The 23,589-nt window shown below is 37.1% G+C and overlaps 1 protein-coding gene across 1 annotated transcript in view; it reads left to right on the top strand.

Moving 5' to 3' along the window:
* Positions 1 to 23,290, top strand: part of BEND2 (BEN domain containing 2) — a 35,305-nt gene extending 12,015 nt beyond the window's left edge. Inside the window, exons 8-16 of the mRNA XM_070366623.1 lie at positions 655 to 840; positions 3,345 to 3,464; positions 5,022 to 5,129; positions 10,802 to 10,972; positions 13,297 to 13,497; positions 14,738 to 14,853; positions 16,977 to 17,193; positions 19,771 to 19,971; positions 23,094 to 23,290. Of these exons, the coding sequence (XP_070222724.1) occupies positions 655 to 840; positions 3,345 to 3,464; positions 5,022 to 5,129; positions 10,802 to 10,972; positions 13,297 to 13,497; positions 14,738 to 14,853; positions 16,977 to 17,193; positions 19,771 to 19,971; positions 23,094 to 23,290 (1,517 nt within the window). The remainder of the gene's footprint in view (positions 1 to 654; positions 841 to 3,344; positions 3,465 to 5,021; positions 5,130 to 10,801; positions 10,973 to 13,296; positions 13,498 to 14,737; positions 14,854 to 16,976; positions 17,194 to 19,770; positions 19,972 to 23,093) is intronic.
* The last annotated feature ends 299 nt before the right edge of the window (positions 23,291 to 23,589 follow it).

Below are 23,589 nucleotides of genomic sequence, written 5' to 3'. Positions count from 1 at the left end.
GTGTAAATATAAATTTTTATTTCCTTATAGTTCCTTCCTATTGATGAAGAGTTTTCCATGGTGTGTGTGTATGTATACACACACAGTGTGTTTTTTTTTAATTCATACATTGAAGGAAATTTATTTTTTTTCTTTCTGAGATGTTTTTTTTTTTTAAATTCATACATTGCAGAAAATTTGTTTTTTTTCTTTCTGAGTTTTTGGATATTTCAAGTAAAGTGCTGTGAACATTGATGTATTGATTTTTGTGTAAATATAAATTTCTGTTTCTCTGTCATGAATGCCAAAAGTGCAGTTGCTGGGTCTTATAAGTAATAGCATGTTTAGTTTTATTAGAAACTGCCAAACAATTTTCCAGAGAGGCTGTACCATTTTACGTTTACAGCAGCAAAGAGTGGTTGATTCATTTTCTCTCTATCCATATCTCTGATCTGTCCACTGTTATTTCTTCCTTCATGATGCTCCAAGATTCCTTCTTTAATAATATGTTTTGTTTTTTGAAGATTTTCCTTCAGCCATTTTTAAGGGAAAATCTGCTAGGGAAAATTAAAAGATCTTTTTTCCTTTGTGTCATAATGTCTTTATTTACCATTCTTTCCTGAAGGACAGTCTCACCCAGTATAGAGTTCACACTTGAGAGTTCTTATCTTTCAGCAATTGAAAAAGTTATACTTACAGAAATGCCAGGACAAGCAGAAACCACCATGGATAACAGCTATCAGACAGTGGGAAATGAAACTGTTGTGGGAAATGAAACTATTGTGGGAAGAGAAACTGTAGTGGGAAATGACAGTGACCCAGATATGGGCTCTTCACATCTCTCCATTCTACCCAGTGTTGGTGAGTTTGAAATGATACTTTGACATATATTTAGTTTAGATTCCTCACTCTCCATAGTGTAAGATAGAGGTAGCTCTTTCTAATGAAAGTTTTTATTTTCAGAAAACTTTAGCTGCACATGCAGTTATAATAAATAGTACAGAGCAATCCTGTGTTCTGATTACCCAGTGTTCCCCAATGGTAAAATGGTATCTACCATTGTAAAATGGTAAAATGGTACCATCTTACAGAATGATAGAAAATTACCACAGCCAACATATCAACATGATACCATCCACAGATATTATTGACATGCCTCCAGTTTCACTTGCATTAATATGTGTGTATTGAGTTCTATACAGTTTTTTCATATGTACAGATCACGTCTCTTCTATGACAGGTAAGCCTTGGAACAGCTGCATCACTACCATGTTCTCTCATATTTCTCTTTTATAACCACACCCATCTCACTCCAACTGACATTTGCCCTCTACTCCTACCCTCTGCCCTGTTTCATGGTAACTGTGAATCTGTTCTCCAGATCTATTATTTGTCCCTTCAGCATAGTTATATAAATGGAATCATGTGGTGTTTGAGATTGGTTTTTTCCTTCAGTGTAATTCCCTGGAGATTCATTCATACTGTTGTGTGTAGCAATGGTTCCTTCTTTTTTATTGCTGAGTATTATTTCATGGTGTGAATGTACCAGGCTTTATTTTTCTGTTCATCTGTTGAAAACCTCTGTTTCCGGTTTTTGACTGTTAAGGGTAAACTTGATATGAGTATTTATTCATCAGTTCGGTTCACTTCAGTCGCTCAGTTGTGTCCGACTCTTTGTGACCTCATGAACCACAGCATGCCAGGCCTCCCTGTCCATCAACAACACCCGGAGTCCACCCAAACCCATGTCCATTGTGTCGGTGATGCCATCTAGCCATCTCATCCTCTGTCTTCCCCTTCTCCTCCTGCCCCCAACCCCTCCCAGCATCAGGGTCTTTTCCAATGAGTCAACTCTTTGCATCAGGTGGCCAAAGTATTGGAGTTTCAGCTTCAGCATCATTCCTTCCAATGAACACCCAGGACTGATCTCCTTTAGGATGGACTGGTTGGAGATCCTTGCAGCCCAAGGTACTCTCAAGAGTCTTCTCCAACACCACAGTTCAAAAGCACCAATTCTTTGGCGCTCAGCTTTCTTCACAGTCCAACTCTCACATCCATACGTGACCACTGGAAAAACCATAGCCTTGACTAGACAGACCTTTGTTGGCAAAGTAATGTCTCTGCTTCTCAATATGCTATCTAAGGTTGGTCATAATTTTCCTTCCAAGGAGTAAGCGTCTTTTAATTTCATGGCTGCAGTCACCATCTGCAGTGATTTTGGAGCCCCAAAAAATAAAGTCTGACACTGTTTCCACTGTTTCCCCATCTGTTTCCCATGAAGTGATGGGACCAGATGCCATGATCTTCGTTTTCTGAATGTTGAGCTTTTAGCCAACTTTTTCACTCTCCTCTTTCACTTTCATCAAGAGGCTTTTTAGTTCCTCTTCACTTTCTGCCATAAGGGTGGTGTCCTCTGCATATCTGAGGTTATTGATATTTCTCCCAGAAATTTGGAAAACTCAGCAGTGGCCACAGGACTGGAAAAAGGTGAGTTTTCATTTCAATCCCAAAGAAAGGCAATGCCAAAGAATGCTCAAACTACCACACAATTGCACTCATCTCACACACTAGTAAAGTAATGCTCAAAATTCTCCAAGCCAGGCTTCAGCAGTACATGAACCATGAACTTCCAGATGTTCAAGCTGGTTTTAGAAAAGGCAGAGGATCAAATTGCCAACATCCACTGGATCATGGAAAAAGCAAGAGAGTTCCAGAAAAACATCTGCTTTATTGACTATGCTAAAGCCTTTGACTGTGTGGATCACAATAAATTGTGGAAAATTCTGAAAGAGATGGGAATACCAGACCACCTGACCTGCCTCCTGAGAAACCCATATGCAGGTCAGGAAGCCACAGTTAGAACTGGACATGGAACAACAGACTGGTTCCAAATAGGAAAAGGAGTATGTCAAGGCTATATATTGTCACCCTGCTTATTTAACTTCTATGCAGAGTACATCATGAGAAACGCTGGGCTGAAAGAAGCACAAGCTGGAATCAAGATTGCTAGGATAAATATCAATAACTGCATCCTTAGTTTATAAGAAATTGTCAAACTGCTTTCCAGGGTAGCTGTACCATTTTCCATTCCTTCCAGCCATGTATGAGTGATTTGATTTCTCTGCATCCATATCTCTGTTCTTTCCATTGTTCTTTCTCCTTCTTAATGCTCCAGAATTCTATTATACTTTTTGTTAGAAGATTTTCCTATAGCCATTTTAAGCATAAATCAGTTAGTGACAAATACGTTTGGTTTTCCTTTGTGAATATCTATTTTTTCTTCATTACTGGAAGATAGTTTCATCAGATATAGGTATGAGGGTAGAGTCTTTTCTCACAGCATTTGAATAACATTTTACTAACAGAAATGTCGCTCAAAGTAGAAACCAGCCAGGAAAATGACACTCCAGTGATGAATCAACCACCTTTATTGGAATATAACAGAGATGAAGATGCTTCATATGTCCTCATCCCTTCCAATTTTGGTGAGTTTGTAATGATACATATTATAAGTAGCACTATTTAGGTTTTTTTAACACCCTTGATATGAGCTTTTCCTAATTAAAAATTAAGTTTTTTTTTAAAGAAAATTTTAGCTGCACATGCCATTATATGAAACGAGTCGCCAGTCCAGATTCTATGCACGATACTGGATGCTTGGGGCTGGTGCACTGGGATGACCCAGAGGGATGGTATGGGGAGGGAGGAGGGAGGAGGGTTCAGGATGGGGAACACATGTATGCCTGTGGTGGATTCATTTCTATATATGGCAGAACCAATACAATATTTTAAAGTTTAAAAATAAAATAAAATTTAAAAAAATAGAGAGATTTTGTGTATACTTTACCAAGTTTCCCAGAAAGATAACACCTTGCAAAATTATAATACAGTATCAGAACCAGGGTATATACATTGATAAAATCCACAGATTTTATTGAGCTGTCTTTAGTTTTATGTGTGTTTATGTTTGTGTATGTGATTTAGTATTATATCATTTTGCAACCTGAATACATTTCCATATCCTCCATCACAGTCAAGATTCAGAACATTTCCATTACCACAAGGATTCTCATTTTTGCCCTTTAAAACCACCCCTACCTTTCTTCTCTCATGCTCCTACCCCTACCATTCCCTGTACCTGCCCTCAGCAACTACTAATCTGTTTTCATTCTTTATAATTTTGTCATTTCAAGAGTTTTATATAGACTTACATAATATGTAACCTTTGGGGATTGCCTTTTTCATTCACCATAATTCCCTGGAGATTTATCTAAGTTGCTGTGTAGATCAATACATTTTTATTGTTGAGTACTCCATGGTAGGCATGTACCATCGTTTATCTGTTCACCAGTTGAAGGATGTCTGAGTTGTTACCAGTTTTTGGCTATTTGCAGTAGAGCTACTGTGAATGCTCATGTATAGGTTTCTGTATGAACATCAGTTTTCACTTCTCTGGGCTAACACCCAAGAGCACAGTTGCAGGGTCCGATGATAATTGTAAGTTGAATTTTGTAAAATACTGCCAAACTGTTTTCCAGTGTAGCTGTACCATTTTATAGTCCCACTAGCAATGTATAAATGATCTAGTTTCTTTGCATGTGTATTTCTACTCTTTCTTCTTTATTATTAATATTTTTAAAAAGTTTTTATTAAAAAAAATTTTGGGGGGTGCTGCACCACATGGCATGTGGGATGTTAGTTCCCCGACCAGGGATCAAACTCATGGCTTCTGCAGTGTAAGCACTGAGTCTTAACCACTGTACCACCAGGGAAGTCCCTTTGTTCTTTCTATTGTTCTTTCTTCCTTCCTCATGCTCCAGATTTCCTTTCTTCATCATATCCTTTTGGTCAGATGATTTTCCTTTAGCCATTTTTAAGGGTAAGTCAATCGTGACATCTTTTTAGTTTTCTTTTGTCTAGGGATGTCTTTATTTTTCCTTCATTTCTGAATGATAGTTTTGTTTGAAATAAAAATTACTGTTGAGATTTCTTGTTTTTCAGTACTTGAAAATGTTTTCCTTATCAAAATGTTGTTCAAACAGAATCCAGCACAAAAATGAGTTCTGAAGCAGAGAATCATGGAAGTGTAATAAAAATTGACAGTGACCAACAAACTGATTCAAAACCTTGCTTCCTAACTCCTGGATTTGGTGAGTTTGAAGTGATGCCTATTATGAGTAGCAATCTAATTTAGACCCATCAGCATTCTTAATATTAATTCTTAGTGATTGCTTTCCCAACATTAGACTTTTCATTTTGAGATATTTCAGAATCAAATGTAGTTGCAAGTAATACAGAGAGATCTTATGTACCCTTTACCCAATATCTCCCAGTAGTAGTATTTTGCAAAAATATAGTAAAATATGACAACTAAGATTTTGAGATTGATATGATCTACAGATCTTTTCAGATGTACTCAGTTTTACTTGTATTCGTGTGTGTGTGTGTGTGTTTAGTTCTCTGCACTTTTGTAAAGTGTTAAGGTTTGGATATTGACCACTACCAGTCATGATACAGAATTGTTCTGTCACTCTCAAGAACCATCTTTTGCCTTTTTATAAACATACCCACGTCTTTCTTGTCATTCCTTACCTAGCTTCATCTGCAATCCATCCAAATATTAATGTGTTTTCTCTCTATATAATTTTGTCATTGCAAGACAGTGTTCTATTAATCAACTCATATTATTTAAGTTCACTGGAGTTCAGTCCCTCAGTCATGTCTGACTCTTTGCGACCCCATGAACTGCAGCACCCCAGGCCTCCCTGTCCATCACCAACTCCCAGAGCCTATGCAAACTCATGTCCATTGAGTCGGTGATGCCATCCAACCATCTCATCCTGTGTCATTCCCTTCTCCTCCTGCCTTCAATCTTTCTCAACATCAGGGTCTTTTCAAATGAGTCAGCTCTTCGCATCAGGTGGCCAAAGTATTGGAGTTTCAGCTTCAACATTAGTCCTTCCAATGAACACCCAGGACTGATTTCCTTAAGGATGGACTGGTTGGATCTTGCAGTCCAAGGAACTCTCAAGAATCTTCTCCAACACTGCAGTTCAAAAGCATCAATTCTTCTGCACTCAGCTTTCTTTATAGTCCAACTCTCAGATCCACACATGACTACTGGAAAAACCATAGCCTTGACTAGATGGACCTTTGTTGGCAAAGTAATGTCTCTGCTTTTTAATATGCTGTCTAGGTTGGTCATAACTTTCCTTCCAAGGAGTAAGCGTCTTTTAATTTCATGGCTGCAATCACCATCTGCAGTGATTTGGGAGCCCAGAAAAATAAAGTCAGCCACTGTTTCCACTGTCCCCATCTATTTGCCATGAAGTGATGGGACTGGATACCATGATCTTAGTTTTCTGAATGTTGAGCTTTAAGCCAACTTTTTCACTCTCCTCTTTCACTTTTATCAAGAGGCTTTTTAGTTCTTCTTCACTTTCTGCCATCTGGGTAGTGTCATCTGCACATCTGAGGTGATTGATATTTCTCCCGGCAAGCTTGATTCCAGCTTGTGCTTCTTCCAGCCCAGCATTTCTCATGATGTGCTCTGCATAGAAGTTAAATAAGCAGGGTGACAGTATACAGCCTTGACGTACTCCTTTTCCTATTTGGAACCAGTCTGTTGTTCTATGTCCAGTTCTAACTGTTGCTTCCTGACCTGCATATGGGTTTCTCAGGAGGCAGGTCAGGTGGTCCGGTATTCCCATCTCTTTCAGAATTTTCCACAGTTTATTGTGATCCATACAGTCAAAGACTCCCTTTAGATCCATCCAAGTTGCTGCATGTATTAGTGGTTTCTTCCTTTTTTGTTGCTGAGCTCTATTCCATGGAATTGGTGTACCATGATTTGTTTATCTGTTTACCTAATGAAGGATATCTGGGTTGTTTCCAGTTTTTAAGTATTAAGAGTAAAGTTGATGTAAACATTCTTGTGCAGGTTTTTGTCTGAACATAGTTTTCATTTCCCTATGATAAATGCTCAAGAGCACAGTTGCTGGGTAGTATAATTGCATATTAAGTTTTATAAGAAACAGGCAAACTATTTTCAGAATGACTGATTTTATAGTCCCACCAGCAATGTATAAGTAATTCATTCTCTCTGCATCCTCACTGGCATTTGGTATTTTCACTATTTTTAAAAATTTTATCCATTCTGATAGGTATACATTAATACTTTGTTGTGGGTTTGATATGCATTTGCCTTGGATAATGGTGTGCAGCATCTTCACGTATGCTAATTTTCCATCTGTATGTTCTTTCTCTGAAATGTCTGTTCTATAATTTTTTTCTTTTTTTTACTGCTGTGTTTTGGGAGTTGTTTAGATATTTGGGATACTAATCTTTTGTTGTTTATGTGGTTTGCAAATATTTTCTTCCTATCTGCAGCTTTCCTTGTCATCCTTTCTACAGGTGTTTTTGTTTTGTTTTGCAGAGAGAAAATTTTTAATTTTTTGAGGTTCAATTTATACTTTCTTTTTATGGATTTTATACTTTTAGTATAGAGTCTATGAACTCTGTCTAGTCTTTGATCCCCAATTTTTTCTCCTATGTTTTTTCTAAAGGTTTTATCTTTTACAGTTCACATTTGAGTTAATTTTGTATAAGGTGTGAGATGTAGGTTGAGGTTCTTCTTCTTTTTTTTTTTTTTCCCTATGCCTATCCAGTTGCTGCAGCACAATCTTTCCTCCATTGAATTGCTTTTATTCAGTAATAAAAAACCATTAGATCTATTTCTGGGTTCTCTATTGTTTTCCACTGATTTATGTTTCTACCCCTCTACCAAACCACAACCTTGTGATTGTTGTTGTTATACAGTAAACGTTGTCATCAGGTAGAATGATTCCTCCTACTTTATTCTTCTTTTTCAACAATCATTTTAAATATTCTAGTACCTGTGCCTTTCCATCCTCATTTTAGAATAAGCTTGTTTATGTTTCCCCCCAAAATTGCTGGGATTTTGATGGGAATTATGTTAAACCCACAGATCAACTTGGGCTTGTAGATTCCTTTTTGGGGGGAGCTTTTTAATTGCAAATCTAATTTCCTTGATGGTTATAAGACTATTTAGATAGTCTCTGTCAGAGAAGGCAATGGCACCCCACTCCAGTACTCTTGCCTGGAAAATCCCATGGATGGAGGAGCCTGGAAGGCTGTAGTCCATGGGGTCGCTGAGGGTCGGACATGACTGAGCGACTTCACTTTCATTTTTCACTTTCATGCATTGGAGAAGGCAGTGGCAACCCACTCCAGTGTTCTTGCCTGGAGAATCCCAGAGACGGGGGAGCCTGGTGGGCTGTGCTGTCTATGGGGTCGCACAGAGTCGGACACGACTGAAGTGACTTAGCAGCAGCAGCAGCAGCAGCAGCAGATTGTCTCTGTAATCTTGGTTAAGTTTTAGTATTTGTAATTTTGGGAGAATTGGTACAGTTCTTCTAAGTTATCAAATCTGTGAGCGTAAACTGAATTGTAGTATTCCCTATTATCTTTTTAATGGCTGCTAAATATCCCATTGCATTCTTGATATTGATGATTTACATCACCTTTTTTATTTTTGTGAGTCTTTCTAGAAGTTTATTAGCTTTATTAATCTTTTTTGAGGTACCAGCTGTTTGCTTCTTTTCCTATTTTTCCTATTTTCATTTTCATTGATTTCTGCTTTTTATTATTTCATTATATTTTGTATATTTTGGGTTTCTTTTACTCTTCTCTTCACTTTTGGTGCGGGAGCTTTGATTATAGATTTGGGACTTTTTCCTCTCTTCTAGTGTAAGAATTTAGTGCTGTAAATTTCACTTTCAGTATCACTTTAGTTGCATCCCATATATTTTGATGTGTTGTATTTTTATTAAGTCCTATACATTTTATCATGTCCATGAAATGTCCTCTTTATGTATTAATTAGAAATATGCTGTTTATTTTCTAAGTGTTTAAAGATTTTCTTCTTTCTATTATTGATGTCTAATTTGATTCCATTATGGTCAGACAATATACCATATATTAATCATTTCTTTTAAATTTGTTGAGATGTTTCTCCGGCTCAGAATGTGGTCTGTCTTGGTGAATGATGCACAGGCATTTGACAAAAATATGTATTCTGCTTTTATTGGATGGAATGAGTGATAGTCACTCAATCGTGTCCGACTCTTGGCGACCCCAGGGACTGTAGCCTGCCAGGCTCCTTTGTCCATGGAATTCTCCAGGCAGGAATACTGGAGGGGGTTGCCATTTCCTTCTCTAATGAGAATCCTGTTGGTTGATTGTATTGTTTGGGTCTTCTATATCTTTGCTGCTTTTTCTGGTTGTTCCACCAGTTGCTGACAGGAGGGTGTTGAGGTCCTCAAATATAACTGTAGATCTGATTATTTCTCCTTTCAACTCTTTCACTTTTTGCTTCACGTATTTTGAGACTCTGTTGCTTGGCATATTAAAGATTGGTATGTCTTCCTGGGGGATTGAGCCTTTCATCCTTTTTGTCTCTAGTAACTTTGTTTGCTCTGAAGTCTACTTTTTAGAAAGATTTCTTTATTTTTGGCTCTACTGGGTCTTCATTGCTGTGCCTGGGTTTTCTCTAGTTTCCGTGTGTGGGCTTTTCTTTGCAGTGGCTTCTCCTGTCGTGGAGCACGGGCTCTAGGCAGGCTGGCTTCAATAGTTGAACTGTGTCCCCTGGATTGGCAGGTGGATTCTTAACCTGTAGATCACCAGGGAAGCCTGTGAAGTCTATTTTATCTGATATCCACATAACTACTCTTTTTATTGTTAATATTTGCACGGTATATATTTTTCTATCATTTTACTTTCAATTTATTACTGTAATTGAACTTATAGATTTTCTTATAGATGGCATATAGTTGGGTCTTGTTTTTATTCACTTTATCAATTACTGCCATTTAATTGATATGGTTAAGTCATTTACATTTAAAGTAATTATTGATATCAGCGTTTTAAGTCTGCAGTTTTATTATTTTTTCTTTGGTTCCTGATTTTATTTTTTGCATTTCTGTGGGTTACCTGAACATTTTCTAGTATTTCATATTGATTTATTTGTTTTTGAGTATATTGCTTCGTATAGTTTTCCTTCTGGTCACTCTGGGTGTTGTTATATATGTATGTGGCTTGTCACAGTCTACTGGTATCAACATTTTACTCCTTAGAATGATGTGTTGAAACTTTAACTCTAGTTTCCTTTGCCCTTCTCAATTTTAACTATCATTGTCTTAGTGTCAAATGGTATTCTCATTTCAGTCATTACATATGAATTACAAAACTCATAATAGTGTTGTATTTGCCCATATTTCTGCTCTTTCTGTTCTTTATTCCTTTTTATAATTGAATAATATTCTGATATTGAATTTACCAGAGTTTGTTTAACCATTCACCTGTTGAAAGACATCTGGGTTATTTAGTTTTTGGCTATTATGAATAAAGATGTTAAGAACACTCACATGCAGATTTTTGTCATCATGAGCTTCTATTTCTCATGATTTCTAAATGCCCCAGAAATTGCTGCGTCATGTAGTAATTACAGGTTTAGTTTTATAAGAAACTTCCAAACTGTTTTCCAGTTTGTTCCATTTTACATCTCTCCCAGCAAAGTATGAATGATTGAATTTCTCTGCATGCACTTTCCTGCTCTTTTTATTGTTCTTTCTTCCTTCCTGATGCTCCAAGATTCCTTCTGTCATCATAACCTTTCTGTTTCAAGATCTTCCTTTTGCCATTATTTAAGAGTAGGTCTGCTAGTGACAAACATTTAAAATTTTCTTTTGTCTGAGAATGTTTATATCCCTTTCATACCTGAAGGATAGTTTCCTCTATACAGAACATGCAATTGAGACTTCTTTTCTGTTTGCACTTGTACCTGTAAAAATATTGGTGACAGAAGAAAACAGCACGGAAAACAGACCTGAAACAATGAGTCACCCAATTGTATTGGAAGATGACAATAGCCAAGCTTCTTCCTCATCATCTGTCCTCATGCCTTCCAATTTTGGCGAGTGTGCAGTGACACTATTTAACCTATATTCTTCAGCTTACTTGATACAAACTTTTTTTTCCTATTCTGAGGACAGGTTTTAGATGATATTAGTAATAAGGAATAATATTTATTGAGTATGTACTATGTGCAAGACACTGTCCTGATCAACTGACATGCCTCATCTCTATTAATATTCATAATGACTTCATGATGTAGCTACTTGTATTACCCACATTCCCAAAATCACAGAGCTGGTGAATGGCAGTTCTGGAACTCTAACCCAGTTCTCTCTGACTTTAAAGTTCATGTTTCTTAACATCTCTTGTGTTGCCTATCAAGCCACAGTGGCAGAGATGAGAACACCCCAGGTTCCATGGCCTCTAAGGTCAAGTCTTCCTAATACTTAATAGTTACATGTACCTACTTCTAAGTAGGTAATCTATTATTAATATCCATGGGTAGGGCTCGACATACTTTTTCTGTAAAGGGCTGCTGCTGCTGCTGCTGCTGCTAAGTCGCTTCAGTTGTGTCCGACTCTGTGCGACCCCATAGACAGCAGCCCACCAGGCTCCCCTGTCCCTGGGATTCTCCAGGCAAGAACACTGGAATGGGTTGCCATTGCCTTCTCCAATGCATGAAAGTGAAAAGTGAAAGTGAAGTCGCTCAGTCGTGTCTGACTCTTCCTGACCCCATGGACTGCAGCCTACCAGGCTCCTCCGCCCATGGGATTTTCCAGGCAAGAGTACTGGAGTAGGGTGCCATTGCCTTCTCTGGTAAAGGGCTAGATAATAACTATTTTAGGCTTTGTGGGCCATCTAGTGTCTGTCACACCCACTCAGCTCTGCTGCTGTAGTATGAAAGCAGCCACAGGTGTAGGTAAGTGAATCAATGTGGCTGTGTGCCAGTCCAACCGTATTTACCAAAACTGGTGGTGGGATTGTCCTGTGGACTGTGGTTTGGTGACTGTCATCCCAGAGGAGACCCTTTTTCTTTAAATTATTTTATTACCCAAACTAGAAGAAACTTAAAAAATTGTGTTCTTCGTATAAAGTAGGCACTGTGATATGCTGTTGTTAGAAGTATAAATTGGTGAAAACTTTCTGAAGGGTAATTTGTTTAAAAATCTGTAAAAGTATTTATTTTACTTGACTCAGTAATCCCACTTCTATCCAAAGGTATAATAAAAAAGATTTGCATTAAGATTTTGGTACAAGAATTAATTTTTATAGACTTATGAGAAATTGGAAACAGTTCAGTAAGCAATCATAGAGAATTAGTTACGTGACTCCTGGTATACCACGATATATGAGGCAGTAAGCATAACAGTTAAAAGCATGGACTACTGAGTCGGACTGCCTGTGTTCAAATCCTGGCTTTGTGTCTTACTAACTATATGACCTAATATGCTCTGACCTAAATATTAGTTTCTTTATCTGTGAAGTGACAAAAATTATAGTGCCTACTTTATAGAATTGTGAGGATCAAATGGGATAATTCATTTAAAGCTCTTAACACAATGCACAGAACATAAGTGCAACATAAATATCACTTGTCAGGAAAATCATGATGATAGGAATACAGACTTGGAAAAAAAAAGAAAATGGAGAAATATGCAAAGTATAATGATAACTGGAAAAAAGCAGGATCCAAGCTACATATAAGGTATAGTTTCAGTTTTGTGTTGAGAAAAAAACAATAGAAAACATTAGGTTTGAGGCACTTGGCATAACACCAGACAGACTTAGCTTATAAAACTAGCTCTATAACCAGCAGCATGATCTTGTTCAAATAACTTACCTCCGTTGGGCTTCAGTTTCTTCATCTGTTAAGTGAGAATAGGTTGTTAGGATGATGAAACTGAGCTTATAGATGTAAAATATTTAGCATAGTGCTTGATATATAGTAGATACTTTATAAATGCTATTTAAAAATTTTTCAAATTATATCCACTCACACTTTCTAAATTGTCTTCAGGGACCATATACTCACTCAGTAATATACCTCTGAGTGTACTTTTAGAATTTAGAAGGGAGCAATGGGATCTCAGAGCAACGTGATTGTATATGCACCTGTGGCCTAAGAATTAAATTTATTCAAGACAATGAACTGATTAGTTCAAGTACAGCAAATTCAAGACTAACAAAGGTGAAACCTGCTAACAGTTATGTAGATGGCATCAAATAGACTCATTTAAGAAAAAGATGAAATAAGTATAGAAAAAAATTCGCCCAAGTAGAAAATTTGTGAATTAAAAATCAATTAGCTTAATATTCTTAGACTTTATTGGTAACCTTGCATGAAAAAAACAAGGATTTTAATTTTCCCCTATATTTTTAAAGGATATCTTGGTGATCCAAGAAGAAATGTGACAATTCGTGATACTCATTTGATGGCTGTACAAAAGAAGGCCATACCTAGGCACGCAGCCTGCTACTTGGTTCGTATTTTGTTCTCCGAGGAAATCCTGACTTCCACCTCAGTAGGTATCAGTTCCCAAGGTTGCCAATCCCTGGATCCAAACAAAATAGCTGCAATAAGAGGTATGTAGGGACTTCCTTGGAGGTCCAGTGCTTAAGACTCTGTGCTTCCACTGCAGAGGGTGTGGGCTTGATCCCTGGTCAGGGAACTAAGATCCCACATGTCACACGGCATGGGGGAAAAAAAAAGATGTATGTAAAGTCATTATAGGATCTTTGCTCATTGTGTTATTGATAGTTGAAGAAATAATGAAGTGTGTGTAAATCTTAGAACTGTTCACTTTTTCACTTTGTCTAACCTAGATTTTTACAATTTAGTAGTGTATAATGGGTAGCAATTTCTAAAGAATAAAACGTGTTCATAGACTGATCAAATAAGGTAAACTTTATTGGTTATAGTTGCTTATGGTTAATACTAGGTCAATTCTTAAACTTTATTGGTTATAGTTGCTTATGGTTAATACTAGGTCAATTCTTCAGTGCTGAAACTTGGCACTAAAAAATAAAGAAAAAGCCAAAATAAGAAAAAGTGGGAAAATAAAGCACGTTTCATTGCTAGGAACTGACAACACAGAAATAGCATCTCATAATTAATCCACTCTGGCCTCCTGCCTTCTTGTCTTCCAGTAATGTGTATGGAGGTCCTGGAACTCATAGGCACTAAGAATACAACAATGAATAAGTAGTTCTGACCACAGGAGTTCACAGTCTAGAAAGGGGCACATTGGGGAAACAGATCAATTCCATTCCAGTGTGGTAATGTGGAAACTCAGAGAGCAGAGCACCTACTTTGAGGGTATTAGGGAGGACTTCCTAAGGACAAGACATTTAGAAAGATTCCTTAGCTACATAAAGAAAACAGGAAGAGTATTCTAGGCAGAGGGAGTAGCTTGTGGGGAAGATAGACATGTAATATGCACAAGTAACTGGATCATGATGTGATAATGTTTGTAATAATACTGTTTTCTCCTTACAGGTTTCCTTCTGTGTTTAGATCTAATTTATCCATAGGGTTATTAAAGGGTATTAACACCTGAAATAATTGACTTTTTGTAACACATTCTTTTCTCTAAAGCACCAAAACCTCATCATGGGCTCCTTAGGTCAGTGTTTTAGGGAATTGCACATTAGAAGAAATGAGATATTCAGCTAAGCATCCTCTTTGAGTAGAATTCCTAAACTCTTAGTTAGAGAAAAGAATGACAATGAGAAAGAGAAAATTTCAGTATTTTAAATAAAATTTTTTGTCAGTTTCTTTGTTCTTTCCCTCTTAATTTTCGTGAATTCTTGGTGCTATTTGCAGAACATCTGGCAGCAGTTTTTCCCAACTATGATTTGAGTGAACATGGAGAAGAGTGGCAAGCCTGTATTTCCAATGTCAATTCTCTGATCTGCAATTTAAGTTCAAGAAGACCACTAGTAAGTGATTTTTTTATCTAAATATGGTCACTGCTGTATAAGTACATACTGCATACAACTCCAGAACTGATTGTATTGACATACAAGATCTTCAGTCCATGTGCTCAAATTCTTGTTTATTTAATTTAGAGGCAAGGTGTGTTCTCTTGCATCCTGCCTGTTTATTTAACTCTTTGACATTTTATGCCCCATAAAAATATCCTAAAGATAAAATAAATACAGTGTTATAATTAGTATATTTCAAGCCAAGGGTTACACCAGAAAAAGATTTCAACTACAAAGATATTTGGCAAGTCTTTTTCAGGATCCCACTGAGTAACACATAAAAGAGCAGACTGTGGTGCTACTTAGCTGTTCTAATGGTAGTTAGGAATGGCACAGAAGAAAAGGAAGGTACTTCATTACTTGTTCACCTTCAGTGATGGCAGAAACTGGTGAAAATGATGCATATCATGAGGTTAAGTTTTCACAGATATTTTATAATCTGTATAGCTACATGGTAAGTGGGACTCTGACTTCTCTCTCACGATCCTGTCTTCAGAGTGCATTTGAGTTTTGTTTTTTTTTTTTTTAAACACAAACAGGTCAGTAGGGAAGAGAGTCATGTCTATTGCCTTCTGATGAAGCATTTAACATAATGACAATTCCTAACTTCCACCCACCTCTCTAAAGCCTCCATTTTATTCTCACCATATCTAGTCACTCCTGTGTCTCTAGAGTAAGTTGATGGAAACTGTTTGCCAAGAATATTTGTAGCTGAGCTTATATTTTCTTGGTGAATGGCTTGATTTCAGTGATAACTCAAGCACCATCTGTATGAAACCAAATCTGCTTATTTTTCACATTCCCTTTTATATCCTACAAAAATTACACCTTAAACATTTGAATGTAAAATTATGATACTGCCTGGAAATGGTAATTTGAATATTGCTTAGGCATCAGAAGAGAAGCAGCATCTGCCAGTGCCTGCTGTGTCCTTAATTAGGAGAAGGATAGGTCCTTACTACTCAAAGTGGGTCCGTGGACCAGCAGCAGCACTGGAAAGCTTGTGAGAAATGCAGTCTTGAGTTTCATACCAGACTAACTGAAGCAGAATTTGAATTTTAGCCAGACCCCCAGGTGATTTTTGTGCACATTGAAGTTCTAGAAGCCCTAACCTAGAGCAGTGGTCAACTCTAGGTGTATGTTAAAAACATGTGAGTCACTTAAAAAAAAAAGTAATGCTGGAGCTCTCCCACTCCATCCACCAGAGATTCTGGTTGAATTTGCCGTGAGTGGGGCCCCAGCACTGCTTTAAGAAAACACAAGATCTCTAGGGTAATTCAAATGCTCAAATGTACAGCCAGATTAGAAGACCACTGGGGAAAGAGAAAAAAAAGAAAAAACAAACTCAAAGTTGTCATCTTTGAGAAACTCATGTATTCATTTATTTATGATATGTTCATTAAGCACTTATTTTGTGCCAACAACTGTTGTTTGTTGTTGTTTAGTCACTAAGTTGTGGTGTCTTGACTCTTTTTGCAACCCCATGGACTGTAGCCCTCTGTCCATGGGACTCTCCAGGCAAGAATATTGGAGTGTGTTACCATTTCCTTTTCTAGGAGATCTTCTTGACTCAGGGATTGAACAATCGTTTCTGGCATTGGCAGGCGGATTCTTTACACTGAGCCACCAGGGAAGCCCATTTAGTTCATTAGACTGCTACTAAATCCCCCAAGAGCCTACTCATTGGAAAAGACCCTGATATTAGAAAATATTGAGGGCAGGATGAGATGGTTGGATGGCATCACCGACTCAATGGACATGAGTTTGAGCAAACTCTGGGAGATGGTGAAGGACAGGGAGGCCTGGTGTGCTGGAGTCTGTGGGATTAGGAAGAGTCAGACAGTGATTGAGTGACTGAACAACAACAAAGTCCCCCAAGAAGCAGCGAGTCATGGCAGCTGGAGGAGGAATCCACCTATAGTTTTATTTCATGCCACACAGGATTCATGTGCTTCAGCCCAGCTGATTAGAAACAGTTGCTTCCTCATCACCCTGGAGGGCCCTGGTAGATGATGAAGCATGTCCGTATTTTCCCACTATGGGACTTTGTTTATAGATACAATTTTGTGTTTCAACAGAAAACTGTTGATAAGAATGGAGGGCCTACCAAACGCAAAAGAGATTCGAATGATGAAAGAGATGGTGATGACGGTGCAAGTAGTTTCCAGGTTTCTCAGCCAGAAGCTATCTCAGAAACAAGAGAACATGGGAATTCTCCCCAGAACAGCAGAGCTTTCCCTGAAGGAATTCAAGAACCTTCCACTGATGGTACAGCAGTCTCTTCTGAAACACTAGGTGAGTGTTAAAATTCTCTTGCTGATAAATGTTGAATCTCAGTGATACATTTGTGGGGCTTATATTTTTCTGTTTACTTTTATGTGTGTTTGAAAATTTTCATGAGAAAGCTAAACAACTTAAATCTCTTATATCTGTGGTTAATGAACTATAGAGACCTAGTTCTGAGACTGATAGTTTTTAACATTAAACTAAGTCTAGTATTTTTCCTTTGAAAAGTGGTTCTCAGCTGATTCCTTTGACTGGTGTGAACTCTCTCAGGTTAGTCACCTTTCTCTGCAGGTAAAAGAGGAGCTACAGCTGGATGGTCCAGGAGCAGTTCGGGGTCTTGCTCTCTGTGTGCCAGGCACATTGTAGATGCTTCATAAAGTGTTTTTGCATGAATTAATGAATCTCGTTCATCAGAACACTGGCCCTCACTGCTAGCTAAGTGGTGGAGGCATAGCCTGCTTTGTTAGTGTCAAGTAGAGTGGGTTCTGTAGGTGACTGTGCACTCACACCTTGCATTGCCTTTCCCCAGGATGCTGGAATTTAGTGGCACCTGAGGTAGGAAAACTGTTTTCTGTCTTTCCCTGGCCCTCCATATCAGCCCTAAGTAGACTATTACCTATGAATCTGATCAGACAAAATTATTTAAATAATGTATCTTTATAGTATATTTTTTCCATTATAATAAGGCTGTATGTACACCATGGAAACAAACTCTGGTCAAATTATACCACCACAACAAAATCACTGGGTGAATAGTTCCTAGATTAAAAGGAGCAGAGGACACACAGCCACAGGCAGGAGCCTGAGCAGCCCTGAGACCATGGCATCTGGGGTCCACTGATATCTCTGGGGCTCTGTGTCTGTATCTTCCATGATTTTTAGGTTCTAGTTTTCTGTTGTCATTGTTCAGATTCCCAGGAGAGGGAATCCAGTTTGGGCAGCTTAGGTCACAGGTCTCTGACCCTGACTCAGCTAGAATCAGAGGACAGGACAGCTAAGCAGATGGTGAGCCAGGCAGCCATCACAATTTATGTGTAGTCTATTACGCCATTTTATTGAAAACTGGAATATATTTCGGAGGAAAGAAAAGTTTCCACAATTAAGATACCTTAACAAACTATTGTGGATGTTTTAATTTTCTCCCAGCATTTTTTTCTTATGAACATTTTAAAGACTTATGGTCTCCATATAATTACTCTTCTTTTAAATATATGTTTTTCCTTAAGAATATCCAGTCTTCATAATCATTTCATTTTAACAGGCATATAACATTTCATTGAGTAAGTATAACATAATTTATTTAGCTACTTCCCTCTTTTTGTTGTTATTTTTTGTTTTTCATTTGAGGACTTTTTAGAGAAAATCATCAATCATGAAAATCATGCCACCAAAAAAGAAGAATTGTACATATTTTGGATTCTTTTAAATTACATCCTCAGAATTTGAATTACCAGGTTAAATAGTATTTACCTTTTTTTCTGAACTCAATATATATTGCTAGATTAACCTTACAGATGTTAAGTCTTTGGACCCACTGAGTGAATTTTTAAAATAATTTAATCTCTCTTGCCAATTGTTGGATCTGGGTGATTCAACAGTTTATACTCTCACCCCTTAAATGATGGATTTCCAAGATGAAAAATATGTTTATTGTAAGAATCATATGTTTGTCTAATATATTTTCTTGAACAAGTAATTCTTTGTTATATGTACAATATATTTTTAAGTATGGTTAATTTAATCACTATGGACTGAAGAAAGACGGTAATGATTAGGCTATAAAGTTGAGAAATAAAAACAGGCTTAAAATTTATTTTTAAGTTCAAGTAACTTATCTAAAATACAATATTCTAAGATAAGTTTGTTGATATTTGAATGATAAACAATACCAAATAAAAAACCCTACATTTAAAAATTATAAATATTTTAGTAAGAATCATGATCCTTAATTTTGAAAAAAAATTTTTATAAGTAGGAAAACAATTAAGGAAAACTAGTTAGAATTTTTGATGCAATAAAATTAATTTTAAATAATTACTTAGAATTTGTTACCAAATGTAATGTTAAAACTGATTATATCCTAAAAGGTAGCAGAGTACTGAATTGTTCTCTTAACAATCAGAGCATGTACCATTGTATCAGGAGTGATTCCTGTCTCATTTCTAATGCTGTCTCATGATACACTAAAAAGTTAAAGCTTTAATTTTTTTAGCCTCTCAATTTCTCATTTTTTTAATTGTAGAAATTTTTATTTGAACTTCATTCCATTGATAGATCAGCTTAGGTAAAACTGACATCTTAACTATACTGAATCTTCCAATTCATTAGCACAGTGTAATAGGCAGAATTCTGAGGTGACTTCAAGATCGCTGTTTGTGCATTGTGCATGCTGAATGCATATCCCCTTGAGTGTATCCTGCTAATGAATGTTAAATCCACTAATCCACACTCAAGGGGAAATGCAAGCTCTCAAATTCTTGAGCCTTGAAAGTTCAGCAAAATCAACTTTTCTATTACAACGTTTTAAAAAACTTGAACCTAACATTTGCCATGAAAATCGACATCTTCTTTCTCTTTTGCTTCTAGAATATCTTGGAGATCCACGTAGAAATATACAGATGCCAAAATCACTTCTGATGACAGCAAAAGAGAAGTCTCGCCCAGATCTGTCAGCCAGATACCTTATTCTCAGCCTGTTCACAGAGGAAGTCCTGATAAATAGTGTCCGTGGCAGTACGGAGTTTGGAGTGTACTCCCTGAACGCCAATAAGATTAATGCTCTTCGAGGTTTGTTACATGTTGAATATGTGAGAATAAATAAAAGCAAAGTGTGTCAGAGAGGATAAAGAAAAATTTATTCAGTTTGTGTAAGTTTTGAGGAGAGAGGCTGCTCTTTTACTAATTCCATTAGGGTGTGACAGGAGCAGGTTCATGAATGTGTTTCTTTTTGCCTTTGGGTTCTCGGGGCTAATTGCTCTGTCTTGAGCAGCATTATTAGAACAGGAAAGGCATTATCGACTGTGACTTCTGGTATGGACTGCCAGATGAATGGAAACTCAAACACCTTCATTTACTGGGGATCAAAATTGAAGCTGCTGGGCTTTATCAGTTTGCAGAAGTGTCAACAATAGTACAGGAGGTTAATTTGCTAGTTTTCCCTTGTGCACATGAGCATAGTATAGTCTTTATCTATGGCATAAATAGATGAAATAATAAAGCTTCCAGCAGCAACTCTGTGAAATATTAAATTTAGACCAAGCAGTAAACAGAATATTTCTTACTTATGTCACTGGTACCCAGCAAAGATACAGTTCTGAGCCCTGGCCTAATCTCAGTTGGCTGGTTCCTGCCTTCATATCACACGTTTCACATCCATCAGATTTGAAGAACACTTGTGTTTCACACTACACTAAAGAAATCTGACTTACAGCACCTTTTGTAAGCATTTGCTATCTCATCTAATCCAGTTGTTTTCAAACTTTTTTTTTATTGCAACCCATAGTAAGAAATATGTTTTACATTGTGACTCAGTGTGTGTGTGATTTTTTAAAAAACTGAAGCAAAAATTTCACAAACAAAACTTACTCTTTCTATAACAGTTATGTTTCAATATTTTCTATTCTATTAACTTTTAGTAAAAAAAGTGCTGCTATTACTGATTTCACGACCCAGAAATTGGTCACAACTTGCAGTTTAAACATCACTGAACTAACCCACCAGGCAAAAAATCAAAACCCATTTCCTCTTACCTTACAGTAAAAAAAAAGAACAGTTTGTAACCAGTTTGGAAATGAAGGTGTTTATAGAAGAAATAATCTTTCTAATTAAAAAAATGTGTTTTAACTGCTGATTGCTGATTGGTATCAGCAATGGGTAAACCTCATTATTCTTCTATTCTCATTTCACTTTTTATCCTAAGATTTTATAATTTGGAGGGAACTCTTCTGGAAATTAGTAGTCACTGATAAATATGTCCAGAAGCCAAAGATATTGATGTCATATAAGAAACTAGTATGTGATGCTCTCTGAGAGCTCAGTTATAATTTAAGATCTCTTTAGAGAATGGTCCATATGGAGATAGTTAATAGGCTGTATATTTGTAATGAGCAAACAACCCTTACTCCTGCCCCTCTCCCCTCCATTTCTATTATAGCAATAGGAAGTACATTAGGTCCTCTAATACAGCGAATCTTTCAGAGCAGGCATTCCCACCGGCATCTGTCACCTTTGATTCACCATATCTCTTTACTGTGGGATTTTTCAGTGGAGACTAACTCTGGAGTTAAGCATTTCTTATGTGCACAACCAAAATCTTTCCCCACTAAGAAACTTTTATGACTAATGTTTCAGATAATACATTTTGGGAAACAACCAACCAATTTCGGTTCCTCATTGCAGTCAATAATAAAATAAAAGCTTTCAATAGGAAGCTTTGCAGGTACTTGTCTTCCAGTCTATTATCTGTCCCAGTTTTGCTGTCTTTGGGAGATGGGACAAGCCTGCTTTCCATAACTTCTTTTTTGTTAATAAAAATATGAAGCAGGATAGAACTTGATGCTGAATCCAGTGTTATACCACTAAAGCCTCCTTCCAGGCTACCACTGATCTGTTAGCCCTTTGAATATGAAAGCTTTTTTACTTTGTCACATGACATGCTAAAAAATTTGGACATACACTGTGTTTATGGCATTGTCTTGATTTCCCAGCCTGTTATTTAAATTTTAAAAATCTATATTATTTGACCAGAATATATTAAATATCATCACTTCAACATGTAATCAATATAAAAATTACTGACAAGATCAGATCAGATCAGATCAGTCACTCAGTCATGTCCAGCTCTTTGCGACCCCATGAATTGCAGCACACCAGGCCTCCCTGTCCATCACCAACTCCCGGAGTTCACTGAGACTCACATCCATCGAGTCAGTGATGCCATCCAGCCATCTCATCCTCTGTCATCCCCTTCTCCTCCTGCCCCCAATCCCTCCCAGCATCAGAGTCTTTTCCAATGAGTCAACTCTTTGCATGAGGTGGCCAAAGTACTGGAGTTTCAGCTTTAGCATCATTCCTTCCAAAGAAATCCCAGGGCTGATCTCCTTCAGAATGGACTGGTTGGATCTCCTAATAGTTTACCCTTTTTCCAGCCTATTAATCCTATTGAAAAGCAGATGACATTAATGTAGCCAAGTAATGCTGGCCTGTAGTGATTGCCAGATCTTTTTCTAAGAGCTCAAAGGTCCTTAGGAAATTACCTAAGAAAGTATCTAAGAGCAGCTCTGTTCTTCTGGTTAACACCTGTCTTCCCCACCTTTCCCTTTGTCCTCCCACTTTCTCTAAGAGTGCTCCTTGAGGTATGTTGCCCTGTCACATTTTGTTACAGAAGTTTTCATTTAACTGCAAGATCTAAAGACTCTTATTTCTTTTGTCTGAGATAAACCAAGCAGTGGCAAAGAATTTAGCAGTCACAGCTTCTTGCCTCTAAAATTATGAAAGACACTGCAGCCTCTGGTGTATTAGAGCCTTATTATTAATAGCATGTCTTTATGATACAATGAATAACATGCTAGATGTGTGTTTGATAAATTTAAGAATAAGGAAAGTTTATATTGGGCACTGAAGAGAGCAGAGGGTTTCCATCCTGGTTACATAGTAAGATGATGGGATATTGGTTTGTGTGTGTGTGTGTGTGTGTGTGTGTGTGATTGAAGAATGGTGCTATTTCATATTATTATCCTTTCAGATGAAAAGATTGTTCAGCTAATTTAATGAAAGTTACAGTCCATGTGTTTTAATTAAAGTCTTAATGACCTTTTCACAGAAAGAGAAATAGTACTAAGGTTGAATAAATTCATTTCTCTGGGAAGTGATTTCTAATTAATTGTCATATTTTTGGACTTTACCACCAGAGTTTCTCCAGGAAATCTACCCGACTTGTGATCTATCAGAAAATGGATACGACTGGAGATTGTGTGTGATGGCTATCAATAGTTGTATCTATAGTCTTAGATGTGACCTGGAGTGGCCCACATATGAAATACAGTTACTTCCACCAACAACTCCTTCAACAGAGTCCAAGCCAAAAGATCCCGACTTAGCTGACTAAATGTTAGCCATCCAACCTTTTCTTTTTTGCTATTGTACCACCCTGTAAGTTTCTCAAGTTATTAACTCCAAAATTAGCCTGTTGTAGTAGCATTGTAGATCAGTATTCACACTTAAAGAAATAACCTACATTCTTTTTTTGCCCACAAGGAAGGCAGAATTGCATTAGGAAGATAGGCGATGTTTCATTTTATGAGTAAAGTGATGGGCAGTATTCCAATAAGAACCTCTCAATAAGAGAATGATAGTAAACTCCTAAAGATTGTTATTATTGCTGTTTTAATGTAGAGTGAAAATAGT

The sequence above is a fragment of the Bos mutus genome, chromosome X, assembly GCF_027580195.1.
Source record: "Bos mutus isolate GX-2022 chromosome X, NWIPB_WYAK_1.1, whole genome shotgun sequence".
NCBI lineage: Eukaryota > Metazoa > Chordata > Mammalia > Artiodactyla > Bovidae > Bos > Bos mutus.
This window is presented reverse-complemented; position numbering and strand designations above follow the sequence as displayed.